Source organism: Centropristis striata, chromosome 9, assembly GCF_030273125.1.
Source record: "Centropristis striata isolate RG_2023a ecotype Rhode Island chromosome 9, C.striata_1.0, whole genome shotgun sequence".
Lineage (NCBI taxonomy): Eukaryota > Metazoa > Chordata > Actinopteri > Perciformes > Serranidae > Centropristis > Centropristis striata.
This window is the reverse complement of record NC_081525.1, coordinates 10,716,737-10,739,681: the sequence shown is the minus strand read 5'-3', so window position 1 is coordinate 10,739,681 and position 22,945 is coordinate 10,716,737. Positions and strand designations below refer to the sequence as shown.

At 38.6% G+C, this 22,945-nt stretch overlaps 1 protein-coding gene across 1 annotated transcript in view; it reads right to left on the bottom strand.

The window, feature by feature from the left end:
- The window catches only part of LOC131977269 (cadherin-2-like), a 94,934-nt gene extending 72,306 nt beyond the window's left edge, over nucleotides 1-22,628 (bottom strand). The window contains exons 1-2 of the mRNA XM_059340481.1: nucleotides 22,469-22,628; nucleotides 13,351-13,492 (exon numbers count right to left, since the gene is read on the bottom strand). Of these exons, the coding sequence (XP_059196464.1) occupies nucleotides 13,351-13,492; nucleotides 22,469-22,510 (184 nt within the window). The 5' untranslated portion in view covers nucleotides 22,511-22,628. The remainder of the gene's footprint in view (nucleotides 1-13,350; nucleotides 13,493-22,468) is intronic.
- Between the last annotated feature and the right edge of the window lie 317 nt (nucleotides 22,629-22,945).

Sequence of the window (22,945 nt, the reverse complement as noted above, 5' to 3'; positions counted from 1 at the left end):
ATTCATTAGTCAGATGTGAGGTCAGGCATGCAGCCATCATTCATTTAACAGAAAATGGCTGGGAGACAGAGATGGAGAGGGAGATGGGAGGGAAGCAGAGAAAGACAAATGGGAGGACAGGATTTAGTGGAACATGAACAACCACAACTGGAAAAAGCACCCATGGGAGTACACACACACACACACACACACACACACACACACACACAGTGCACACACACATTCCAGCCATATCTGTGGAGCTGAGAGTGGCACTGCCTGGGTTTTGTCAGTTCAACATACAGACGTTATAATGAGAACCAGACCCAGAATCTCCTCCACACACACACACACACACACACACACACACACACACTACAGTTACAAAGCCAAGTAAAGTTTTAGAGAAAGTGGGCCTCTCTGTGTGTACTGTGTGGTTAGTCTGTGGTTCCTGACTGTCTCTAACTGGCTTTTCACTATTATTATGCGAAATTATGATGAATAAAACATTTTAATTCTGGTTTCCTCAGCATCAAAAAAAAAACATTTATCATTGAAGAAATCAGTTGATGCATGGTAAGCAGATTATGATACAGATGTGGTTTACTCTTGTGGGAAAAAGTTATCTATGGACTATCTGAGATGTCTGTAATGTATGAAATATCCGACTCTCATCCCCACTAGGATTCTTTTGTTGTTGGTGGAGGCTTTCATTACAGCAGATACTGACTTACATTTAAGAAGCATTCATTGATTGTTAACAAACATTTACACATTTGGCAGCTACATTAGTATTTATTCAATCCTGTTTGTGTCCCCCTGATGAATCTAAGTCTTCCCTTTTACCTCTGGTTTGGACTCCTCAGGGACCGCTTCTAGGCTCATACTCGGCTCTTAAGCTGTTAAATGTTCCACTTTCTTCAACAGCTGAGCACTAACTCTGTGTGGTGCTGGCCAGATACCCTAAAAATTGAGCTGCAAGAGGCTTGAAAGCTCTTTAGGTCTGTAAATACTTTCAACGAGAATCTTTATTTCCATGTGCGTCGTCCTTTCATCTTACATCAGAGATGCACTGTCAAGATGTTCGAGTCCATCCTGAAATACCCGGAGCATCCGCTACACAAAACCTTTATGGACCAAAAAAACAGCAGTGGACGGCTCCTCTCTCTCTGTTGCAGGATGTGCAGGCTCCTACAGCCATCAGGCTGTCTCATTCTAACAGAGTTACCAGACTAACTGAATTTACCCTCAGGGATAAATAAAGTAATTTTGATTTTAGATTTGATTGATTTGCATCAACTCTAAATACATTCGTGTCTTAAATTCCCTCCCCATTCAGTCTAGACAGCACCAACCGAGCTCTTGCAGGTTTTTGTAATGTTAGATGGATGGAGGGATTACCAGACAGATATCGAGACTACTTCTCCGTAACGCATCGCAATAGCCCAAGACTCCATAGAGTTAAGTTGTTAACCCATTTCTTGTTCCCTGAAAAAGGCCTACCGTACTTGTATAATTCTGAAATGTACATTATTTCTCAGTTTTTGTTAAGCTTACCTTTTTTATTTACCTCTGGCAGTTCACCACTTACCTTTGTACCCTTTCAAGCTGTTCATTTGACTTGAACTGCTTGAATTTCAATAAAAAACTGGAAAAATTGGGGTGTTCTAAAACTTTTGACCGGTAGTGTAAATGTAAATACCCATGTAAAGTCACACAAAATCTCTTTGATCAAACGCAGTCAGCCACACTAGGTTTTGACCTCGACTTGTTTATGGTAACTTGAATCATCTCGGTTGAATTGACAGTGGTGGACTGATGTTCAAATTAAACACAGGACAACAACTTTAAAATAAGCCTAACGGTTGCAAGGTAACAATGCTGACATTCTTGCTCCACACACACACACACAGACACACACACACACACAGTCCTTCAGCTCCACCACACACACATCATTTACTCATTCAGCCAGGGAAATCATCAGGGACACATTTAGACGTGGATTCTAATTTCATCAAGCATTGGCAGAAGTCATTAACAGTGTGCTCATAAATCTTTACAGTTTAGTCGTGATATTATTCTCTTACCCCACGACACTCAAGTGAATTAGGACACAGTGAAGTGGTGAGCATACAGTAAAACACAAATAAGTGTGGCTTTGCTTCTTTGAGATTGAGATGTGAGTAATTCCTGGCTGCGAGGTTGTATTTACAGCCTCTGCATTCCAGCGGTCCGGCTCAGACACCACAGGGAAGAAACACTCGCTGAGGAGAATATTCTAGTCTGAAGGAAAATACTCCAGTTACAGAAGCTCTAGTGAAGTCCTGTCTCTTAATACACAACACATCTGCATTTTATTAGTGTATATTTATTTGTAATAGCAGTGTGGATAACACAATCTGTAAATCTGTAAGATTTGTTTTGAGGCTGGTGGATCTAAAGTTAAAGGCTTCCTGTATAGCTGCTGGAGTAGTTTCACATTATTCCACTGATGGACAGGTGATGCTGATTTATTTACAGGTTTTATTATGGTTACTAGATGTGTGAATCCCCAGAGGCGATTTTATCCCGATACTTGAGTCACAATACGATATTATTGTGATTTTAAGCATTTGATTGTGATATGCTGAGTATTGAGATACAATATATTGCGATTTAACTGTTAACTGCAATTTGTTTCCACAAAATTCAATCAAGAATTGTTTTGTCAAATGAGAGAAAACTCTCAGTTCTGAACTGGGAGGCAGCCATGTTTGTAAAGAGGAGAATATTTTCATTGAGATAGCATGACGTCAGAGATCATATAACCGCTATGAAAATCATCATAAAGCATCAAAAAATAGTCTAACTTGACACACACATGGTGCCTATAGATTCCATGTGATACCAGTATGTCCGGTTTATTCCTAAAAGTGAGTCTGCTACCGCCTCCGAAACGACGAAAACATCGAAAAACAGTGAAAACAACAGGCCCTCGGGGCGCTAAATACTTGATACTTGGTGGCCATAATTAGATATAATATTGTACGCAAAATATTGCGATACTATTCTGTATTAACTTTTTTTTTTATCCGCCACCTCTAATGGATACAACCAAAATGTTCAGAAATCAGAATGCAATACCCTGCTAATCCTTTGTGATTTCAACCGAAAACTGTACAAATCGGTTTATTTTATGTTTGAACTGATTTTTGTCAATACATATACCCTGAATTCTGAATTTGATGCATTCTGTTTTTATTTACCACTTTAAGCAGATTTTTGGAGTTGTAAATGGTGTCTTAACCCTTAAAAGGACACTCATTGAAATACTTGCAAATTCCAAATTTCAACCCAAGAGAATATTGGAGGATATTACATACAGCCAAAATGTGTAAAAAAAACATATAAAAATAATATTTTGAGAAAAAAGTTTATGAGATTAAAGTGGCAGTTCTACGAGAAAAAAATGTGCAGATTAATGAGATTTAAAGTGGTGAATCTGCGAGAAAAAAGTTGCTTTTTTCCCACTTTTTTTTTGTAAATCTGCTACTTTTTTCGCGCAGATTTGCCACTTTAAATCTCTTAAACCTGCGACTTTTTTTCTTGTAGATTTGCCACTTTAATCTAGTAAATTTGCAACTTTTTTCTTCGAAATATTACCTGAAGTTACCAAATATAGTTCTTTGCCCGATAAAGGGTTAAATGGACTGTATTTATCGGACAAAGCTCTTTACTCTCATTCACCCATTCAGATCTGTCGTGCGAGGCGTTGGCCTGCTCATCAGGAGCAGTTTGTGGTTTAATGTCTTGATCAAGTTTTTCATTAATGATGATGATGATGATGATGATGGGAGAGGACAGATTGGTTTTAGCCAGTGAGGGCGTGAGTAAAGCCCTGATTGGCTGTGACAGAAGGCCGCCTCCTCCCTCCTCACTGACCACTGGCGGTGCAATAAATGTCGACTGCGGTTGATTCATGCCGACAGCAGCCTCCCACCCCCTGTCAGCCATCCCCTTCACTATGGTTAGTCATTTAAATGACTCTTTGATCCTGAGGCACTTCCAATGAGTGCACCACTAGAAGAAGCTTTCTTCCCGGATCACCTGAAGTGAAAAAAATGAATGCGCTAAACTGGATGGAAAAGCTCAGTCATGGATCACATGACATACAGTTGGTCAACATAATATTATCTTAAATGAAATGGTCAATTGGATTTTTTGGGAGGAAAATATGTTGTTTAGATTAATTGAGTAATTGTTAAAATAGTTGATAGATTTATCTATAGAAACATGATCATTAGTGACAACCCAACACATCAATGCAGCAGACAACGATCTTAAAAGGCAGAACGTTAAACTGCATTTTGCTGGAGTTGGACATTAATAACAGACTTCGTCTGCATAGAACATTTAGTCACAATACAGCATTTAAATTTAAATTCATACAGCATAGTATCGGAATGTTTTGCATGGCAATATTATATTGATTCATGGCCGCCAAGCATCGATATTTAGTGTCCCGACGGCCGTCAGTATTTTCGCGGTAGCGGGCTCACTTTATACTCCTGGTATCATATGAAACTATAAGATCTAAGGAATCTATAGGCACCATGTGCGTCATATTGTGTCTGGAAGTTGTTGAAATAACGCTGCAAAGTTCGGCTTTTTTATGTTTCAATGAATTATGAATTTAATTTTATGGGCACAAAAGGCAGTTAAACAGATCAACAAATCGCAATATATTGTATCGCAATACTCACCATAATGCCTAAAATTGCAATAATGTAGTTGTATTTTAGGGAAGAACAGTCTATGGTAAACTGTTGACATCCCAATTGTGATTTTAAAACTGAGTGACATGCCACATAATTTTGGAGTATTGGACATTGAAGTCAGTGGTTTAAGTCAAATTGTTGCAATTTTAATCAGTATTTTATATAGCAACGTAGCTTGAAAATAACTTTTTGAAGCCAAAATATAAATATTCTTATATTTTAAAGGCACAGTTATGAAAACAGTTTGTGCATCAGTACCAAAACTCAGCAGTCTGTGAGTTTGACTCTCATTGTGGACACAAAATGCAGTTAAACGTTTCAAATTGCAATAATATCGTATATTTGCATTATTACAAATTACATCCAACAGTGAATGTTGGATATAGAACTTTTTTAAAAACTGAGTGACATGTCTGTGACACAAAATGTTGCAGTATGGAGAGTCAGTGTTTATGTTAAATTGTGGCAATTTTAAACACTATTTTATCCAGCAACGTGTTTGTACAGCTTACAAAAGATGCCTTCAATAGATTTGTTGCTTGAAAATAACTTTTTGAAGCCAAAATATAAATATTATTTTATTTTAAAGGTACAGTTCTGAAAACAGTTTGTTGTGCATCAGTACCAAATCTCAGTACAGAAAAGTATCGTCATGAGTGTTTAAATTTTCAGTCTGTTTTCTGTGGAAAAGAACAAAAATCGGGATAATATTGTATCATGGAGCCTCTGGGGATTCACACCTCTATTAAATACAATATTATTACATACAGGAAACACATAAGAGCGATGAACATGCCACAAGAGAAAAACAATGCAAGACCTGGAGTTAATTGAGAGGGAAAAATGAAGAGTAGGAATGAAGGAGTGAGAGAACTCTGTGAAGCTCCTCAGTGATATAAGAGGCTACAGTAAAGTAGGGCAAACCCCTACATGACAAGAGAAGAGAGAAATGGGAGAAAACAAGATAGAAAAGGGGGGATTTAGAGGAAGGATGTGGGGAGATGAATGTGCTCTGTGTCTGCTGGCTCGTGGGATCGGGGGGTTTCCACGGCGGCACTGACCGGCAGCATGAGGCCGTATCGCTGACTAACACTGACTACCAGAATAGGAAGGATGCCTGGGAAAAAGGGAAGGTCAGAGCTGTAATGTCCTGATGCGCTCCACAGGAAGTACAGAGTAACCACTGACCTCTGCCTGACTCACACACACACACACACACACACACACACACACAGATTCTGCACACACATGCAGACAAAGCATAAGGGGCTCAAATCTGCACACACAGGAATCCATACTGCATTGGAGAAAAAAAGAAAAGCCAATGCAGTAATAAATTACACACACACACACACACACACATACACACACACTGAACACCAAAACTACCGTATCTATCTCTTCATAGACAAACAGTGATGACAGACACTCAGGTCTGGCAGCAGCTGAATCAACTTAGAAAATCCCTGATTTATTTTTGTTCTTTTCCACAGAAACGGACTGAAAATTGAAACACTCATGACGATACTTTTTTGTACTGAGTTTTGGTATTGATGCACAAACAAGTTCTGTTTTCAGAACTGTACCTTTAAAATGAAAGAATCTATATTTTGGCTTCAAAAAGTTATTTTCAGGCTACAATTCTACAATTTTAGGTATCTTACAAGCACAAACAGCTGTACAAACACATTGCTGGATAAAATACTGTTTAAAATTGACACAATTTAACTTAAACCACTGACTTTCCATACTGCAAAATGATGTGCCAAAGACATGTCACTCAGTTTAAAAAAGGTTCTATATCCAACAATAACTGTTGGATGTTATTTGTAATGACTAATGACTGACTATCCTTTCTGTAGGACCTCTGTTACTAAATTCTCATTTGTCTATCAAGGTGCTGTGGAACGACATAAACAATCTAACAGAATCATGTTCCTCATTAAATACATTGTAGACCAAGCTCAAAAAATCCCTACAGATGATCTAATCACCTCTGTATCATTGTTTTGTATGTATTTTTGTTTGCTTTTTTTTACTTTCATCTAGCTATGTAATTTAAATAAAATATAGTTATTTATAGGTTTAAGAGGGAGGGTCGCTAATAAGCCCTTTGGGATTAAACTGTTCTTTTTTTATGATTGTATATTTTTAAGTGCAACCAACAATAAATAAAAAAATAAGTTATGCAAATGGGATTTGGCTTGATGCGTGGATTTTTTTAGATAGATCACAATTGGGATATCAGTTTACCAGAGACTGTTCTCCCCTAAAAAAACAACCACAGAGGTCATTTCTACAAGCAGCTCAATATGAGTATAAAGGCTGAGAAGTTGCGCTGAGGGAGGATGGGTCAAACAAATCCCAAGCTTTCACCCAGGAAAATGGCATTCATCTACCATGTGAAAACAAAAGTAAAGCATGTGATTCAAGCGTCACTGAACATCTAAGCCTCGTGTATTTATGTAACTATGTCACTTCCAGTAGTCACGCCGTTCGATCGATGGAGAAGCTGCTGTTTAACCCATAAGAACCCATAGGAACATTATGGGGGACATAGCACAGACCAAGTGCACCACATAGAACACATTTATGATGTTTTTTTTTGTTTATTTTAAACACTACCACTAAATGTCAAAGATCTATAATGTGACATATACGATGCATTGGGCATTTATGGTATTTATGTTTATGATATTTCTTACTTTAAAATAAAAAACTAGATACATTTTCTGCAGAAAAACAGAAACACAAATTTGCCTTTTTCTTTGCATCTCCACAACATATATCAAAATTGTGACATTCATAGTGCTGTTGAACAACAAATTATTTGTCAGATTTGTTTTTAAGTAACAAAATAAGAATAAATCAATAATAAAAACAAATAACCATTTGCCTTTTTGTTTGCATCTCCATAACATATATCAAAATTGTGAATTTAATTTGTTCAGGAAATATGGTCAGAACAAGTTAAATGTAATAAAGGACATTAACGGATTAGAATTGTAAAATGGGTTTTAATCAATCAATCAACACTTTATTTCGGACACAGGGGCGGTCCATATAACAAAAGGCCTTAACTTAGCCTCGTAACAAAAAATAAGCTTTTTGAAATTAGCTACTTTTTCACATTTCTGTTTCCAGTCACACACATATTTTGGAGAAGTCACTTCTTGTCAAAGTCACATATAAATATATTGATTATATTTTTTATATCGACATATCGCCCAGCCCTAATAATCACCCAACCTTACAGAACTAAACAATAAGGCCATCATACACATTGCATTACATCACATTACACCCACTCAATCCACTTATTGGGGACAAGCCTGAAGTCAAAGTCTAATTGTGACAAGCACCCATCTTATCCGCTGTATCATATAACCTTCACTGCTTCCTCCTGTTGCCTCCTCCCGTCCGTCTCTATCAGTGTGATCGAGTCTCTGCTGCTGATAATCACCTCTCACCTCCTTTCCTTCACCACCCATCCCCCAGACAGTCAATCTGTTTGTCTATCAATAATTATTTATCTCCCCTCCATCCTCTCATTAATAATTCAATCTTCCTCTGCTCCGATTAAATAATTAACAGTGCCCCGAGCCATCAGATTGTAACCCAGCAAAGACACCCTGCACCGGTCCTCAGATGATCTTCAAACAGCTCAATCAGTCCCTCACATCCTGCTGCAGAGCAGAGCAGAGCAGAATACATGACAACATGTCTCACTGACTGCAGAGACAAAGTTTGAGCCATTGGTTTGTGCCAATTAATTTAAATCAATGTTTTTATACACACACCAGCCATGCATTAAAACGATCCAAATCATTTGAATCTATCATAGAACAAATGATCCTCTATGGTAGTGAGGTGTGGGGTCTTCTTTCTTACCAAAATTCAGCCTAATCAGATAAATAGCCAGCTGAAATGATGCAGAGAAAAAACAAACAATGCTTGAAGAGCTGAATTAGTCCAGTTTAGTCCCACACTGCAAAAAAAGTGTTGGGTGAACTCAAAATTTCAAGGCAACAAACTTCGCTAAAATTTTAAGTTGGACAATTAAACAAAATATTTTAAGTTTTGTTTTTGAGTTTGCTCAACTCTGAATTTCTCTGGCACAATTGTAACGCCGCTATGAAATGTCAGCTAATGTTGCGACCACAATTTTGAGTTAGCATTGATACGCTAATGGCTACTCTTGTAGCTGTAACAAGCAGCGCCGCTAGCATCAGTTAGCCGCTAGCATCAGTTAGCCGCTAGCATCATTTAGCCGCTAGCATCATTTAGCCGCTAGCTTTCGCCAATGACCGAATTTCACAACAAAGAAATAAGAGTTAGCAGAACTATTGTCCCTTGTTTTGAACCCCAACTTAAAGATATAAGTAACAACAACTCACCAACTTGTTTTTGAGCAGACAACTGGCTTCCTTTGTTGTGCTAACTTACATTATTGCCCTAAATGTCAGTAATTTATATTTCCAAGTTTTACCAAATTAAATCACTGTTTTAGGCCAAAAAATACAAGTTGGCTTTTTTGCAGTGCATAAGACTAGTCTGAGACCATATCAGACAGTTATAGTCAGCCAAGTATCAGCCAGTATATTCCTAAAAGTGCTGCCTTCAAGAAGTTGATTAGTAATTGTTTATGCTTTTTTTCACCTGAATGACTTATTTCCTAGATATTTATAAGCACATCTCTGGTAAACTGATTTAAAGTGCTGCTTCTGCATCATTCTTTTTGGAGAAACTTTTACATCTGTCAGCGAACCTCTGAAAAGTGGCTGTTGTGCATTCTGCTTTGACAGAAGAGTCTGCAGCAGGAATGCAAATGTAAAGATTTCACAAGGTTGCAAAGAAAAAACAAACAAAGTAAATACACTGTGAGTGCTGCATTTGTGAAGAAGAGAAACTGAAATACAAAATACTTGTTTGTAGAGATCAGAAATATTTTTTCAACCTTTCGAAACATTATTCAACCCTTCAAAATATGTTTTTGTTGAGTTTCATCTAGGCCTGGGCGATTATATGATCCCAATTAGTGATTGCGATTAATTTCAGGTCGATTACGGTGATCAGCTATGAGCGGAAATGTGCGTGACAACAGTCAATCAGAGTCAACATTTTCCTGCTCCACTACTGATTGTAAGTTGCCGGAGAAGTAAACAGAAAGACAGAACGTGGAGCTGAGGGCAGCGGAATAGATCTCATCCATGGAGCAATAAAACAGGGAGGTAAAGGTGAATGTTTGGAAAGAGCAAAGGAAATTATAATCTATCCACCGCTGTATCGAGAGAAAACTAACATTCACAGCACAGCGATTCACACACAGGTCTGGTGCATTCAATAGCGGTGGAACGTCTATGGTGCATTCTAGAACGTGGGACATATGAAAACTTACAGACAAACAAGTTATTACTGAATGGAACTTAGTTCAATAAACAAGTTAACGAAACATTATCAGCGTGGGATTTCTAACAACATTAAATCTGTTTAATCATTTGAAGAAGTTCCACCAAAGTGATTATGCGGAAAGCATGAAAATGTGAGTTTGCACAGCCTGCCACTGCTGCAGCACATGTAGCATTAGCAGTTCAGCCCCTACCAGCGTAACTAACCTCTAGTTTCTTTAGTTTTCAATATAGATGCTTTAAAACTGGCAGTTTAAAATCAATATAATAAATCGTCATGATAATAAGAGATTGGACGATATGAAAAAATATACTGTGATCTTTTTTTTTTTTTGCCATATCGCCCAGCCCTAGTTTAAACCTCTCAAAGCTTTTTATTTAAGATTCGAATTATGGCATTATATTCACCCCAATACTAGATGTTATGTGAGAACTGAAAGATGTCTAATGCAGTGAACACGACTCCTTCATTAATATTTTCAAACAGAGCCAAGTCAAGCAGTCATCTTTCAACAATTCAACAATTCAATATCAATTTGTCATTTTCCAGGACACACTTATTAGGATTTTTTGTCTTGATTTTGGGCAAACTAACAGTTTGGAGGTTTTCATGGTGAACAGTTTTAGATGAGAATACAACAAATAACAAAACACAAATATTTCTCTCTTCAGCTTCCCAACAGCCTGGCTTTATGTGATGTAGCAGTTAATATCCGTTACACCGCCTCCACTGACACACACACACACACACACACACACCACGAGCATCACCACAGACAAACACTCTCTCCTTGTGTCCCTTGCTGCTCTTTCAGCTGCAGTGTTGCCTTGGTATACTTCTCATAGCTCATACATGTCCACTCAAGCACACAAACATGTCATCAAATACACACACACACACACACACACACACACACACACACCGACACACACACAAACACACACACGCCCTCTCAGCGCTGTGTTATTATAGGGTTCTCGCCTGGTAATCTGATGTGGTTAGACAACGCCTGTTTGGCTGATCAGCGCTTCACACATTTTTTCAGAATAAAGTCAGAAAAATACAGCGAAACCTGATTTAATTCCAGCAGAGGGAAGTCACTCCCTGGTCTTTTATTTCTCCAGATATCAAAACCCACATGTTCACACACTGGGTGCTGCTCTGTACACAACACAGGCTGCTTCTGTTCAACTGAAGAGCATCTTGACAGTAGATGTTGAGAGACTGGCGACCTTCCAGCTCAAAAGGCTCTGACACAACCCTCACCAGAGCAGAATAAATCTAAACTGTCCGTGCTTGGCGCTGAAGTGAGTCTAGCAACACGACGCCTACAATCCCCCATCTACTAATATTAAAAGGCAGAATGCTCCGTCTCTAAGGTGACAAGCTAATTTTGCAGACATCAAAGGGTCTGAGCACTTCCTGCATGAAGAGAATAAGCAGAGGCAGCTGCAGGCAGAGACACATCCCTATCAACACACAGTACACACACATGCCAGTGGGGAACATGTTTCAGTCAGATATTTGATTGCCCTCTGTAGAACATGTTATTTTAGCAAGTTTATCTCTGCTACATGTGAAGAATTAAAAGAGAAAAATGGCCAAAGGCTTATTAAAATCCAATGTCTTTCTTCAACACTACACATGCAGAGATGTTTCACCAAAAACACTAGAGGTGTGAATCAGCAGAGGCCCCACGATACAATATTATTGCGAATTTAAGCATTTTGCGATATGGTGAGTATTGCGATAAAATATATGCGATTTAACTGTTTAACTGCATTTTGTGTCCACAAAATTAAATTCAATCATGAATTATTTTGTCAAATAATAAACAATAGTTTAACTGAGTCAAACCCACAGACTGCTGAGTTTTGGTACTGATGCACAAAATGTTTTCATAACTGTTCCTTTAAAATATAAGAATATTTATATTTTGGCTTCAAAATGTTATTTTCAAGCTACAATTGGACAATTTTAAGCATCTTAAAACACAAACAGGTTTACAAACACGTTGCTAGATAAAATACTGATTAAAATTGCAACAATTTCACTTAAACCACTGACTTTCCATACTCCAAAATTATGTGGCATGTCACTCAGTTTTAAAAAAACTGTTTCACGGTCATTAATTATAAGATCGCTACCACCAGTGTAGGTATAATTGATTTTTACGTATTTAACAACCTATGTGCGAAATTTTATTAATGTACATGGAGATTTACATGTCTAATAACAATACCAAAGTAAATCTGATGAGAGAAACCAGTAAGAACGCTTGGGCGACTTTTACTGTACTGTATTTTATTGTGAAGGACGGAAGTGTTGATAACGGTGTTATTTATTTGGCTTACCCAGAAACATCTAATTTACCCCGAAAAAATCAGCAGCCCCAATTGTTTTACAGCGACTCTGTTAAACCAGAGGCTAACGTACACGGTTTGAAAGATAAGAAGTTAGACTCCACTTTCACACCACTTTATTAATTGGAAACATAACATGATTTATATTAGTAGTTAATGTGAAATTTTGATAGGATCTTAGCCAAATACTTAATTGTAGGAATGACATGGTTCCGGTTCACAGGAGGGCAGTTTCAACTGTTTTTTGTTAACAAAGAGAACAACGTTTCATGACAGTTGCCCCCACCCCCACAGAAAATAAGGCAGGGCTGGCTGCAATTGTTTACTGGAAGTTTTCTAAATTCAGACATATTCAGTCAGATTCTGTTTTTCCTGTGCTGAAACCACAAAGTGTAAAGGTTCAGCTCAACAAACCAAAGGCTCCAAAGGTGGAAGTAGCCATCATAATGCTTGCTTCCTCATTCTTATGCTTAACGACTAAACCAGCATTTAACCCTAAACCTTCCAAGAGAATAAGACAGAAACATTAATCAATGCTCTTACAAAACAAGTGGAAGAAGCTGCTCAATATGTGAGTCACAGTCAGACATTGCTCCTATTAGAAGGCCAGTGTGGATCCAGTATATCAGTCGCACCCCACTGCACACTCTTAACAAAGGTCCGGCCTCTTTAAGCATCAATATAGTTCAAATATCAGCAGGACTCTTAAACAACCCCCACCCAACAGCAGGGGATTATAACTGGAGCTGTCTCTGCTCAGAGCCTGAGTGTGTGTGTGTGTGTGTGTGTGTGTGTGTGTGTGTGTGTGTGTGTGTGTGTGTGTGTGTGTGTGTACTGACCGTTGAAGACAGCCTGCCCCTTTGCCAACTCTTGGTCCGTTTCGATGATGTATTCTTCCTGAGTAAAGCCCCTCGTGCATGGCAACGACCCCTGCTTGCTTGACAACGAGTGCTCGGCCTCTCCACCTCCACCCAGAACAACCTGCAGAGAAGAAGAATTGTATTGAAAGACTTGTAAAATTATATTTTTTAAGGTTATAATAATTAAAAGTGTGATTTTTTTTTCAAGGAACTGAACTCTCATCCAGAAATATTGCTAAAAAAAAACACAGGAAGTCTTAGTGACCAAATAAGGTCACATGGAAAGTAAAATGCTGAACCCGGTAGAAATTGGAGCCTGGCACCAAAGGCCCCAAAGAGGCCGTTGGAAAGCACCTGGAAAATCAACACCGGTATAAACAATAGGGTTGAACACAGTCATCACCTAACTGGCCCACATGAAATACCATTATTTACAAAGATGAAAGGAAGTTCTTTTTGGTAAGAAGGGGGGGACATAGCACAGACCAAGTGGACCACATAGAACACATTTATGTGTATTTATTTTAAATACTACCCCTAAATGTCAAAGATCTGTAATGTGACATATACGATACATTGGGCATTTATGGTATTTATGTTTATGATATTTCTTACTTTAAAATAAAAAACTAGACACATTTTCTGCTTACAGAAACACAAATTTGCCTTTTTCTTTGCATCTCCACAACATCCATCAAAATTGTGACATTAATAGTGCTGTTTAACAACAAATTATTTGTCAGATTTGTTTTTAAGTAACAAAATAAGAATAAATCAATAAAAAAAACAAATGTCTTCTGTCTCCTGTGGTTGCAACCAAGGAACTCATTGAGTTTTGATCTCTTGACCTTAGCAAGAATAAAACTCTACTGCTTGAAACTGAACGAGTCTCCTGCTACTTTTTGCCTCTGTCATGATTCTTTGTGTTTGGGGAAGATTTTGGTCCATGTGTTATTTTTGCAAGTTGGGTGTCCCTTAGCCCAACTCATCTGGCCCAGGGGCTTCGCAGCTGCCTAATTTGCCATGACAAAAGATTAAAGGAATGAAAGTTTATAAAGATCTTTGCATGCATTATAGATTACATCTTAAAGCCCCCACAACATCTTGACTCATGTTTTTGTTACATTTTTATGTTTTGTTCTGCAGACTGATGCCTCCTCCTGTTAGACTATTTCATTGGCTTTCCACTAGGACATGAAGTAGCCAGTGGGGGAAAGTAGCAGGCTTTAGGGGAAAAGCTCTTCATATCTGTTGCATGAATCCACAACCCACAACATGACAAATTCAACATCGATTTAATCCATATAGATTAACTTTATTTTGGAATTTTGTCGCTCAAATCGCTCCCAGCCTCATTCTGATGTGCCATATCTATAGACTTGGAAACAAGAGGCGATCTGTTTCAAAAAGTATGATTTATCACGTGTGTCTTGGTATTTGTGGAGTTTTTCTCCTGTTCTACTGCTTCCTGCAGATGCAGAGACAGCGTTAAAAAAGCTTTTATCTTTTTCGGATTAACACATAACTGTAATTGTTCGCAAATGTGGCTACCGAACGGTGTTTGCAACATTGTCCTTTGATCAATTCTGACCGGCATGGACAGGTTGCTAGAGTATAGTTCTGAGTAAGTTTTGTGGTTTTGTTCCGGTGAGATCGACACAAAGAGACGACAATTAATGCAACTTTATAGCAGCTTGGATAACTTTATAACTCAATCCATGATGCTTTACCATTGTTTTGAAGCAAAGAGGAGGTGTGTAAAATCTATTTTTATTATTTTAATAGTCAGCTGTTTGACTGACAGCCAAGCTCTGCTATACTAAAGCTAGAAGTGGAGGGATAAATCAATACAGCATAGTATCGCAATATTTTGCATGGCAATATTATATCGATTCATGGCCGCCAAGTATCGATATTTAACGTTCTAACAGTATTTTCAGTATTTTCACTGGTTTTTTTCCGTAGCTGGATCACTTTTAGGAATATCCTTCTATGAAACTAGAAGATCTAAGGTAACGCTGCAAAGTTAGGCTTTTTTATGATTCATTAAAAAAAATTCAGAGCAGTGAAGCTTAAAATTTCTGAAAGTTGTTGTTGTCGTCCATACATGTTTGATATCAGTTCAGTTCAGTTTGACTGAATACTTTGTTGGTCAGTCTGTGGGTGGATAAGACTGGATAAGCACTGTGATCTAGTTCTTCTACATTTTCTTAATGTGGTTTGTTTCCAAACGTGCAACAGAAAAGCAGAAAAAAATTGTTGTGTGTCTTTGGCACACAACAATTAAAATAAATAAAATCCAGTTCAGCACCAGTCCACACCAGGAGACCATTATTAATCACCATGAGGAGCAGCAGACAACTAGGTCAATTAATTTTGATGATAATTAGTGTCTAGACTTTTGTCTCTCCTGCCCGACATCACCCCCCATCCTTGTCCACCTCCCGGCCCACACACACACACGCACGCACATTTTTCCCACTCCTGTGCTTAGCAGAGCAGCATAAAGGCATCTGTTGCAGTTTGTTAGTGAGTGTGTGTTGGTGTGTGGGGGTGTTCTTCAGTGATTAAAGTAATGAACCCAAGAGGGGTGCTGTGATTTGCTTCCACTTAACCTAAAAACTTTAAACCCTCACGTCCTCGCTGCCCATCATGATACTATGTTTGGCAGAGTTTGGGGGGAGGGGGGGATTTAGCACAGCTGGCTTTCATCTCTTCCCATATAAGCATAAGGAAAGAGGAAGAAAAACACATAGTGAGACTGTGGTCGGATGCTGTGTTTCTGCATGACACTATACATGCTTCAGTGGTGACATTTAGAGGGCAGCAAGAGGACCCAGAAGTCTCTTTATTGCATCACATCACAGTCGCTGGTGTATTCACTTCATATAGAAAATACAGGCACAAAAAAATATAGAATATCGTGAAAAAGTTCAAGATTTTTTGTCAATCATTTCAGAAAGTGAAACTCATACATTATATAGATTCATTTCACACAGAGTGAAATATTTCAAGCCTGTTTTTCTTGTAATTTTGATGAATCTGGCTTAGAGATAATGGAAACATAAAACTCAGTGTCTCAGAAAATTAGAATATTGTGAAAAAGTTCAATATGTGAGTCCACAGTCAGTGGTGGTTTGGGGCCATGTCCTCTGCTGCTGTTGGTCCTCTGTGTTTTCTGAAGTCCACAGTCAACATAGCAGCCATCTAGCAGGACATTTTAGAGCTCATCATGCTTCCACAAGCTCTTTGGAGATGCTGATTTCATTTTCCAGCAGGACTTGACACCTGCCCACACTGGCAAAGGTACCAAAAGCGGCTTCAATGACCATGGTGTTACTGGGCTGGACTGGCCAGCAAACTGGGCTGACCTGAACCCCATAGGAGTCTATGGGCTGTTGTCAAGATCTAAGGTGAGAGACACCAGACGCTTTCATTCAAAGAAAATTCAGAGCAGTGAAGCTTTTCTTTTGAAGGCTTGATAAAACGCTGCAGTTGTTGTCGTTCATACATGTTTGATATCAGTTCAGTTCAGTTTGACTGAATACTTTGTTGGTCAGTCTGTGGGTTTGACTCTCATTGTGGAGAAATAAAAAGACTGAAGTGAGATGAATAGACTGAGAATTTTCTCTTACTGGACTAAACAATTCTTGATTTAATTTAATTTAATTTTGTTGACACAGTTAAATCGCAAAATATTGTTTTGCTGTACTCACCATATCGCAAATCATAATCAATAACATCGTACTGTGACTCAAGTATTCTCACCTCATTTTTAGAGACAAGGCTCCCATATGGAGAAACAGGTGGAAAAGTGAGCTCCACTTTATGTGCATCATGATCTGTTGACATGAGAATCAGGTCATGAACTCTCACCTGGTTCACATGGAAGAACACACATTATGGGGATTTTTAAAAATGGCTTTGTATAGTTCTGGCACTATATGTAAAATTACTTTTTGGAGAATAAATGTTGCCACAAACACTTATTTCCATTATCTATTAAGTGATTTATCTTTTTTTTTCCGTTAAACGATTAAATATTTGGTCTTTTTAAGTATCAGAAAGTTGAAAAATTTCCATCAGTATTTCTCAGGCAAAAGATAGATTTTCTTGGTAAACCAATAAGTCTAAACAACAAAGAATTATCGAAATGGTTCCTGGTTAAGTTTTTGAGGACTGGTGAATAGTCGTTTCACTTCCACTTTAAACTATATGCTCAAGGTTTTAAAAAATAAAACCCCAATAAACCACAATCTATTAGAAATACCTTAATATGTGACAATCCATTAATTATCCCAATAGCTGGTGTGAAGTCCTGAATATTTACTTGAAATTAAAAAAAATAATCTCTACGTTAAGAAACCAATTACAGGGTGCTAATAGAACTGTTGTTTGTGAATGTGTTCTTTAAATTATTCATCTGAGTGTGAGATGAGCACACACACACACACACACACACACACACACACACAAAGACAACAATAAAACGGATTTCTTAACCCATTTAGGCCTAAAATGCCTAGAAAAAATGCCTGTAAAACCTCTGGGCGATTTTAAAATAACCCCCTAAAACCTGAAGTTTTTCTAGAAATTCAACAGAAGTGTCAACGCCTACTAAATAATCGATTTTTCAGCCTCTGTAGCAGATAGAAATGAAATTCAAAAAGTATTTGAGAGCTTATAGCTGTTATATCTGAGCTCCCTCCACGATAGTCGTCTTCCACCATGATTTCAGTTCTGGAAAAGTCCCATGTTGCATTGCGACACTCCCACATGTATTCTGATGCATTTCATTGGCCGAAGAGTTGAAAATAGGTGGAAAATACTACAAATACTACAAAACAACGTATCCGCTTTCCCGGCTTTAATGGTAGAATAACGCAACAGCGGCCCACAATTTTAATGGTAGAAATGCGGTAATGCGTTCCCGGCTTAAATGGGTTAAAGCCAAAAAATAAATAAATCCCAATGATCACATTGATTTCGTCATGGAAAAAGACACACAGTTCTTCGTCAAGTGACAGCAGGGACTCTGAGACATGACACCCTGTTGACAATAGCATGTTTTCTTTTACGGTTTTCCATTTTGCTAACTCCACAGGCACCACGCCCTCCAACTAGACTAGACACCAACTCACTAACACAGACCACACCCAGCTACAGTCCAGAGAAATGACCCGACAATTACCTGCTTCTCTTAGCCGAGACCTATTAGATAACAGATCATTTATATAATTCTACAAAGGTAAAGCCCTTTACATGCTCCACAAGAACAGAGAAATTTGTTCTTGTTCTCAAGGTGGCAAGAACAAGAAAAAACGTATTTCTGGCCAGGACATTTCATACTTCACAAGAAACTCCACTGCAGAACTCCTGGGAAGTCGTCATAGGGTCCTCCTACTGCAGCACACGTCTCATTCAAATTCAACTTTATGACCAATCAAACAGCAGCTCTTGGACTCCACACAAGAACAAAGTTCTGCCCAGATGATGTGTCAAGAACAGAGACATTTGTTCTCTCTCCCAGGGCTGCATGAACAAAATGACATCATTCTGTTCTTGCAGCCCTGGGAGAGAGAACACATTTCTCTGTTCTTGGAGAGTATGTATTAGCCTTTAGAAAGATCAAGATGTAGTGACAAAAGAAGGATGATCCAATATGTCATAGCTCCAACCAAGTCTAATAACTTGAACAGTCAGACACACAAAAACAGTTCTGACTCTTCAAATGTACATGTATTATTTCTAGTAAAGTGATTTAAAAAAACTACGACAATATACTTTGGTTAAGAGTTTAAACTAGGGGTGCACCAATCGGCACCCATTTCCTTAATTTTGCGGTATCGGCCGATTCTTTTACGTCAAACCGATCTTATCTAGCAATCTTATCTACCTCTGCTAAGGTCTGAAAGTATTTATTTTAAGTTCAATATTTTATCAACTACCTCAGACATTGCGATTTCCTTTATTTGTTAAAGAAAAATACTATACTACACTATACTGCTGTATTATTGTTTTTCAATAAAATAAGATTCAAACATTGAAGGTGTATGCTGTGAGGTTTTTTTTAAATCGGTATCGGCCAAAATCGAAATCGGCAGGTCAGGCTTTTTAAAAATCGGTGATCAGCCAGAAAATTGCAATCAGTGCACCCCTAGTTTAAACCAATACTTGAACTTCGTCTAAAAGTCACCAGTCACTACATTATGTACACCTGTTCCTTAACAGGATATAATATCTAATCAGCCAATCACATGGCAGCTTCTCAAAGCATTTAGGCATGTAGACATGGTGAAGATGAGCTGGTGAAGTTCAAAGTGAGCATCAGAATGAGGAAGAAAGGTGATTTAAGTGACTTTGAACGTGGCATGGTTGTTGGTCTATAGTATTTCACAAACTGCTGATCTAACAACCATCTCTAGGGTTTACAGAGAATGGTCCCAACAAAAGAAAATACCCAGAGAGCCTTGGTGCTTTGTTGATGCCAGAGGTCAGAATGGTCAGACTGGTGCAACAGTAACTCAGATATCCACTGGTTACACCCAAGGTCTGCAGAAGAGCAGCTCTGAACACACAACATGTCAACATAACCTTGAAGCAGATGGGCTACAGCAGCAGAAGACCACACCAGGTGCCACTTCTGTCAGCTAATAACAGGAAACTGAGGCTACAATTTGCACGGACTCACCAATAGAAGATTGGAAAAACTTGTTTGTTGAGTCTTGATTTCTGATACATACTGCTATAAACAACAAAAAACAAAAACAAAAAAAGTTTGCTATGATTTTAAAGTTTCCTGTGAGGCAAATTAATGAAACCAACATAATAAATCTATTTCAGTATGATTATGAAGTACAGGATTAAAAAATGGCCATTCAACCACCAATTGATAAAGAGGCCAATAGTTTGGGGTCATGACCTAAAGGGAGGATGTTAAAAATCAAACTTTAATCAACTTCCAATATCCACTCTTGATTGAACTAAAGGCTCTGGGAAACATGGTGATTGTTATTCCTACAAACTCAACAATGTTCTGCCCATGGCTGTTTACTGGTTTGTCTGAGTAAACAGTCTGAAACAGAGATATAGCTTAATCATCACCTCCTATACACACATACAGTGGTATCCAATGTGATCAAAACCTTTATAAAAAGCTCCAAATCAAAGCTAAAAACCAAAACAAAAAAACAACATATAAAAGGCCTTTTAAAGGGATTTAATCTAAGCTCTGGAGAGTGCTGACCTTGCTGTTTTGGAGGTGATAGGATTGTTTAAGGAACTGAACTTTGACCCTTTGGCAGAGCACTGTCCTCTCTATTGATTTGTCCCCACAGTGTGGATCATCTTTTTTCCTGCCGACACTGAATCCTGTCTTACATTTTTATGAAGTCAGACATGTTTTTTTAGTGTTAGCGTACTGCCAAAATGACTGAAAACACCATTAAAACCTAAAACAAAAGGTTAAATGGCATATACTCAGGAACACTGGCAGCATTGCCTAATATTAGCTCCATGTGAGCTGTAGTAGCCACTGTCAAGAGGCTATTGTTACACTTAAATAATTATAAGAAGGCAGGTAGCCAATGTGTTTGGCTGCACTGTAGCTTTCCCCACTGAAGTAATATGTGACTACAAGCTGTAATTTATCATGTTACGGCTTTGGAACTCATAGATATATGTATATATGTATATGAACGCCTGTAAGAACAACAAACATCATACGGGCAAAGGTAATTGGCCAATAGAACTCAGTTTTGTGTAAGTCCAATCTGTACGGGGCGGGCCCAACCCAAACAAGATGAAATGTGAATTATTACAGAAACGGGGTTCTCTCTGACTGGGATCCTGCAAGAGATATGTCAGTCTGAGTCCAAAGCTGCATAACTTTACCTGTGACCTAAATAAAGGCCTGCTGCATTGAGACCAGACTTTTTTTATCCGGTTGTGTTTACTCTTGGGCTTCCAGTCAACGAACCTGAAACCTTTACACTGTGCTTAACAGTTGAAGCCTAAATGGAATAAACAATGACAGACGTGTGCTTGGTCCTTTAAGAATTATAGTGTTACTTGAGGGAATGGGCTGAACAGCAGGTGGCCCAAACAAGCCCACAGTCTGGCCTGAAAGCTCCCTGTGTGTCCTCTTCTCTTTCATGGAGCCTTCTCTAACCTGGACACCAGACTCTATTCAAAAATGTGACAACTATTCCTGCTCACTGCTGAACTACCAGTTAACGTGATGAGACGTTAATAGGGTTGTGGTCCCAATCACATCATGTCCACTTTCACAATACAGCCATGACGCACACAGGCCAAGAGCCAGTGCAGAAATATAGTTGAAATTCAACATTGAATTGAATATAATAGCCTATGTGAAGGAAATTCCGAGTTGGGGGGATAAATGCAGCTTGCATTACTGGATAGACAGGATGCAAAATTCAAGAACAGAAACGTCTTAACACGTCCAGGCTACTCGGTTAATAAGAGGACATATTACTGCCATCTTTATAAATGGAGACCGGTGCATGCTCACCCCTAAAAAAATATTTCGAGGGCTTGAGTCACTCAGGCTAAACTGGATTTACAAAGCCACAATAATTGTAGTATAGATGAGACGAGATGAGGCTCTATCATCCGAGGGTGGGTGGATGTAAACGGTTATTATTATCATTATTATTATTATTATGATAAAAGAAGAGAGAAAGAGAGCACCCTCTTTCTCTCTTCTTCCGCACAGCCGCATTTTAATCCGAAACTCCTGTCTGATCCTGCAGAGAAACCATCAGGCTACAATCCGTCCCTCTTGTTTGTTTGATAAATTACTATGTGCAGCGGAAATGGAGCAGATCTGGGATCAGCACCTCTTCACTGCCAGGAGCCTTTATGCGAATAAAGGCTGATTCTATCGAGCCTTTAAATTAACGTTAGTCGGGGACGGTACAGATTTAGAAATGCACTAAAATAAAGCAATCCGATGCATTGTCCTCCCTTCCCTCTCTATAAACGGACATCAGTCTGTTTTATGTTCTGCTGTGTATCCTGCTGCAGCCTCCGCCAACCGGAGCTGACTCGGTGCAAAAAAAAAATGATATTTTACCTGCAGAGCCGCCATCAGCATCCAAATCCCAGAAAGATGCATTTTGTTGAGTTATAATTCCCTCTTCCGGAACCGACGGAGTCCGGTGGACGTCAGATTATTAATTCCCAGTAAACCCCGGAGGCATGAGGCAGCCTTCTCCCCTCCACCAGCTCTCCAGTGTCTGTCTGCACTAACAGACTCAGCAGCACCCAGCAGCCCTCAGCCTGATGGGCAGAGGTTCCCTCAGTGGCGCCCTCTAACGGACACCAGGAGCACTGAGCCCTGCAAGAGGAGCAGACATTCAATTACATTACATTACATTACATTACATGTCATTACATGTCATTTGGCTGAAGCTTTTGTCCAAAGCGACTTACAATAAGTGCATTTAAACTGATGGTACTATCTTCAGACCACAGGAATGAAGGAGCTAAGTACATAACTGTAAGAGCCATCTGTAATCGCTACAGGAGTGATATACCCTAAAGAAGAGAA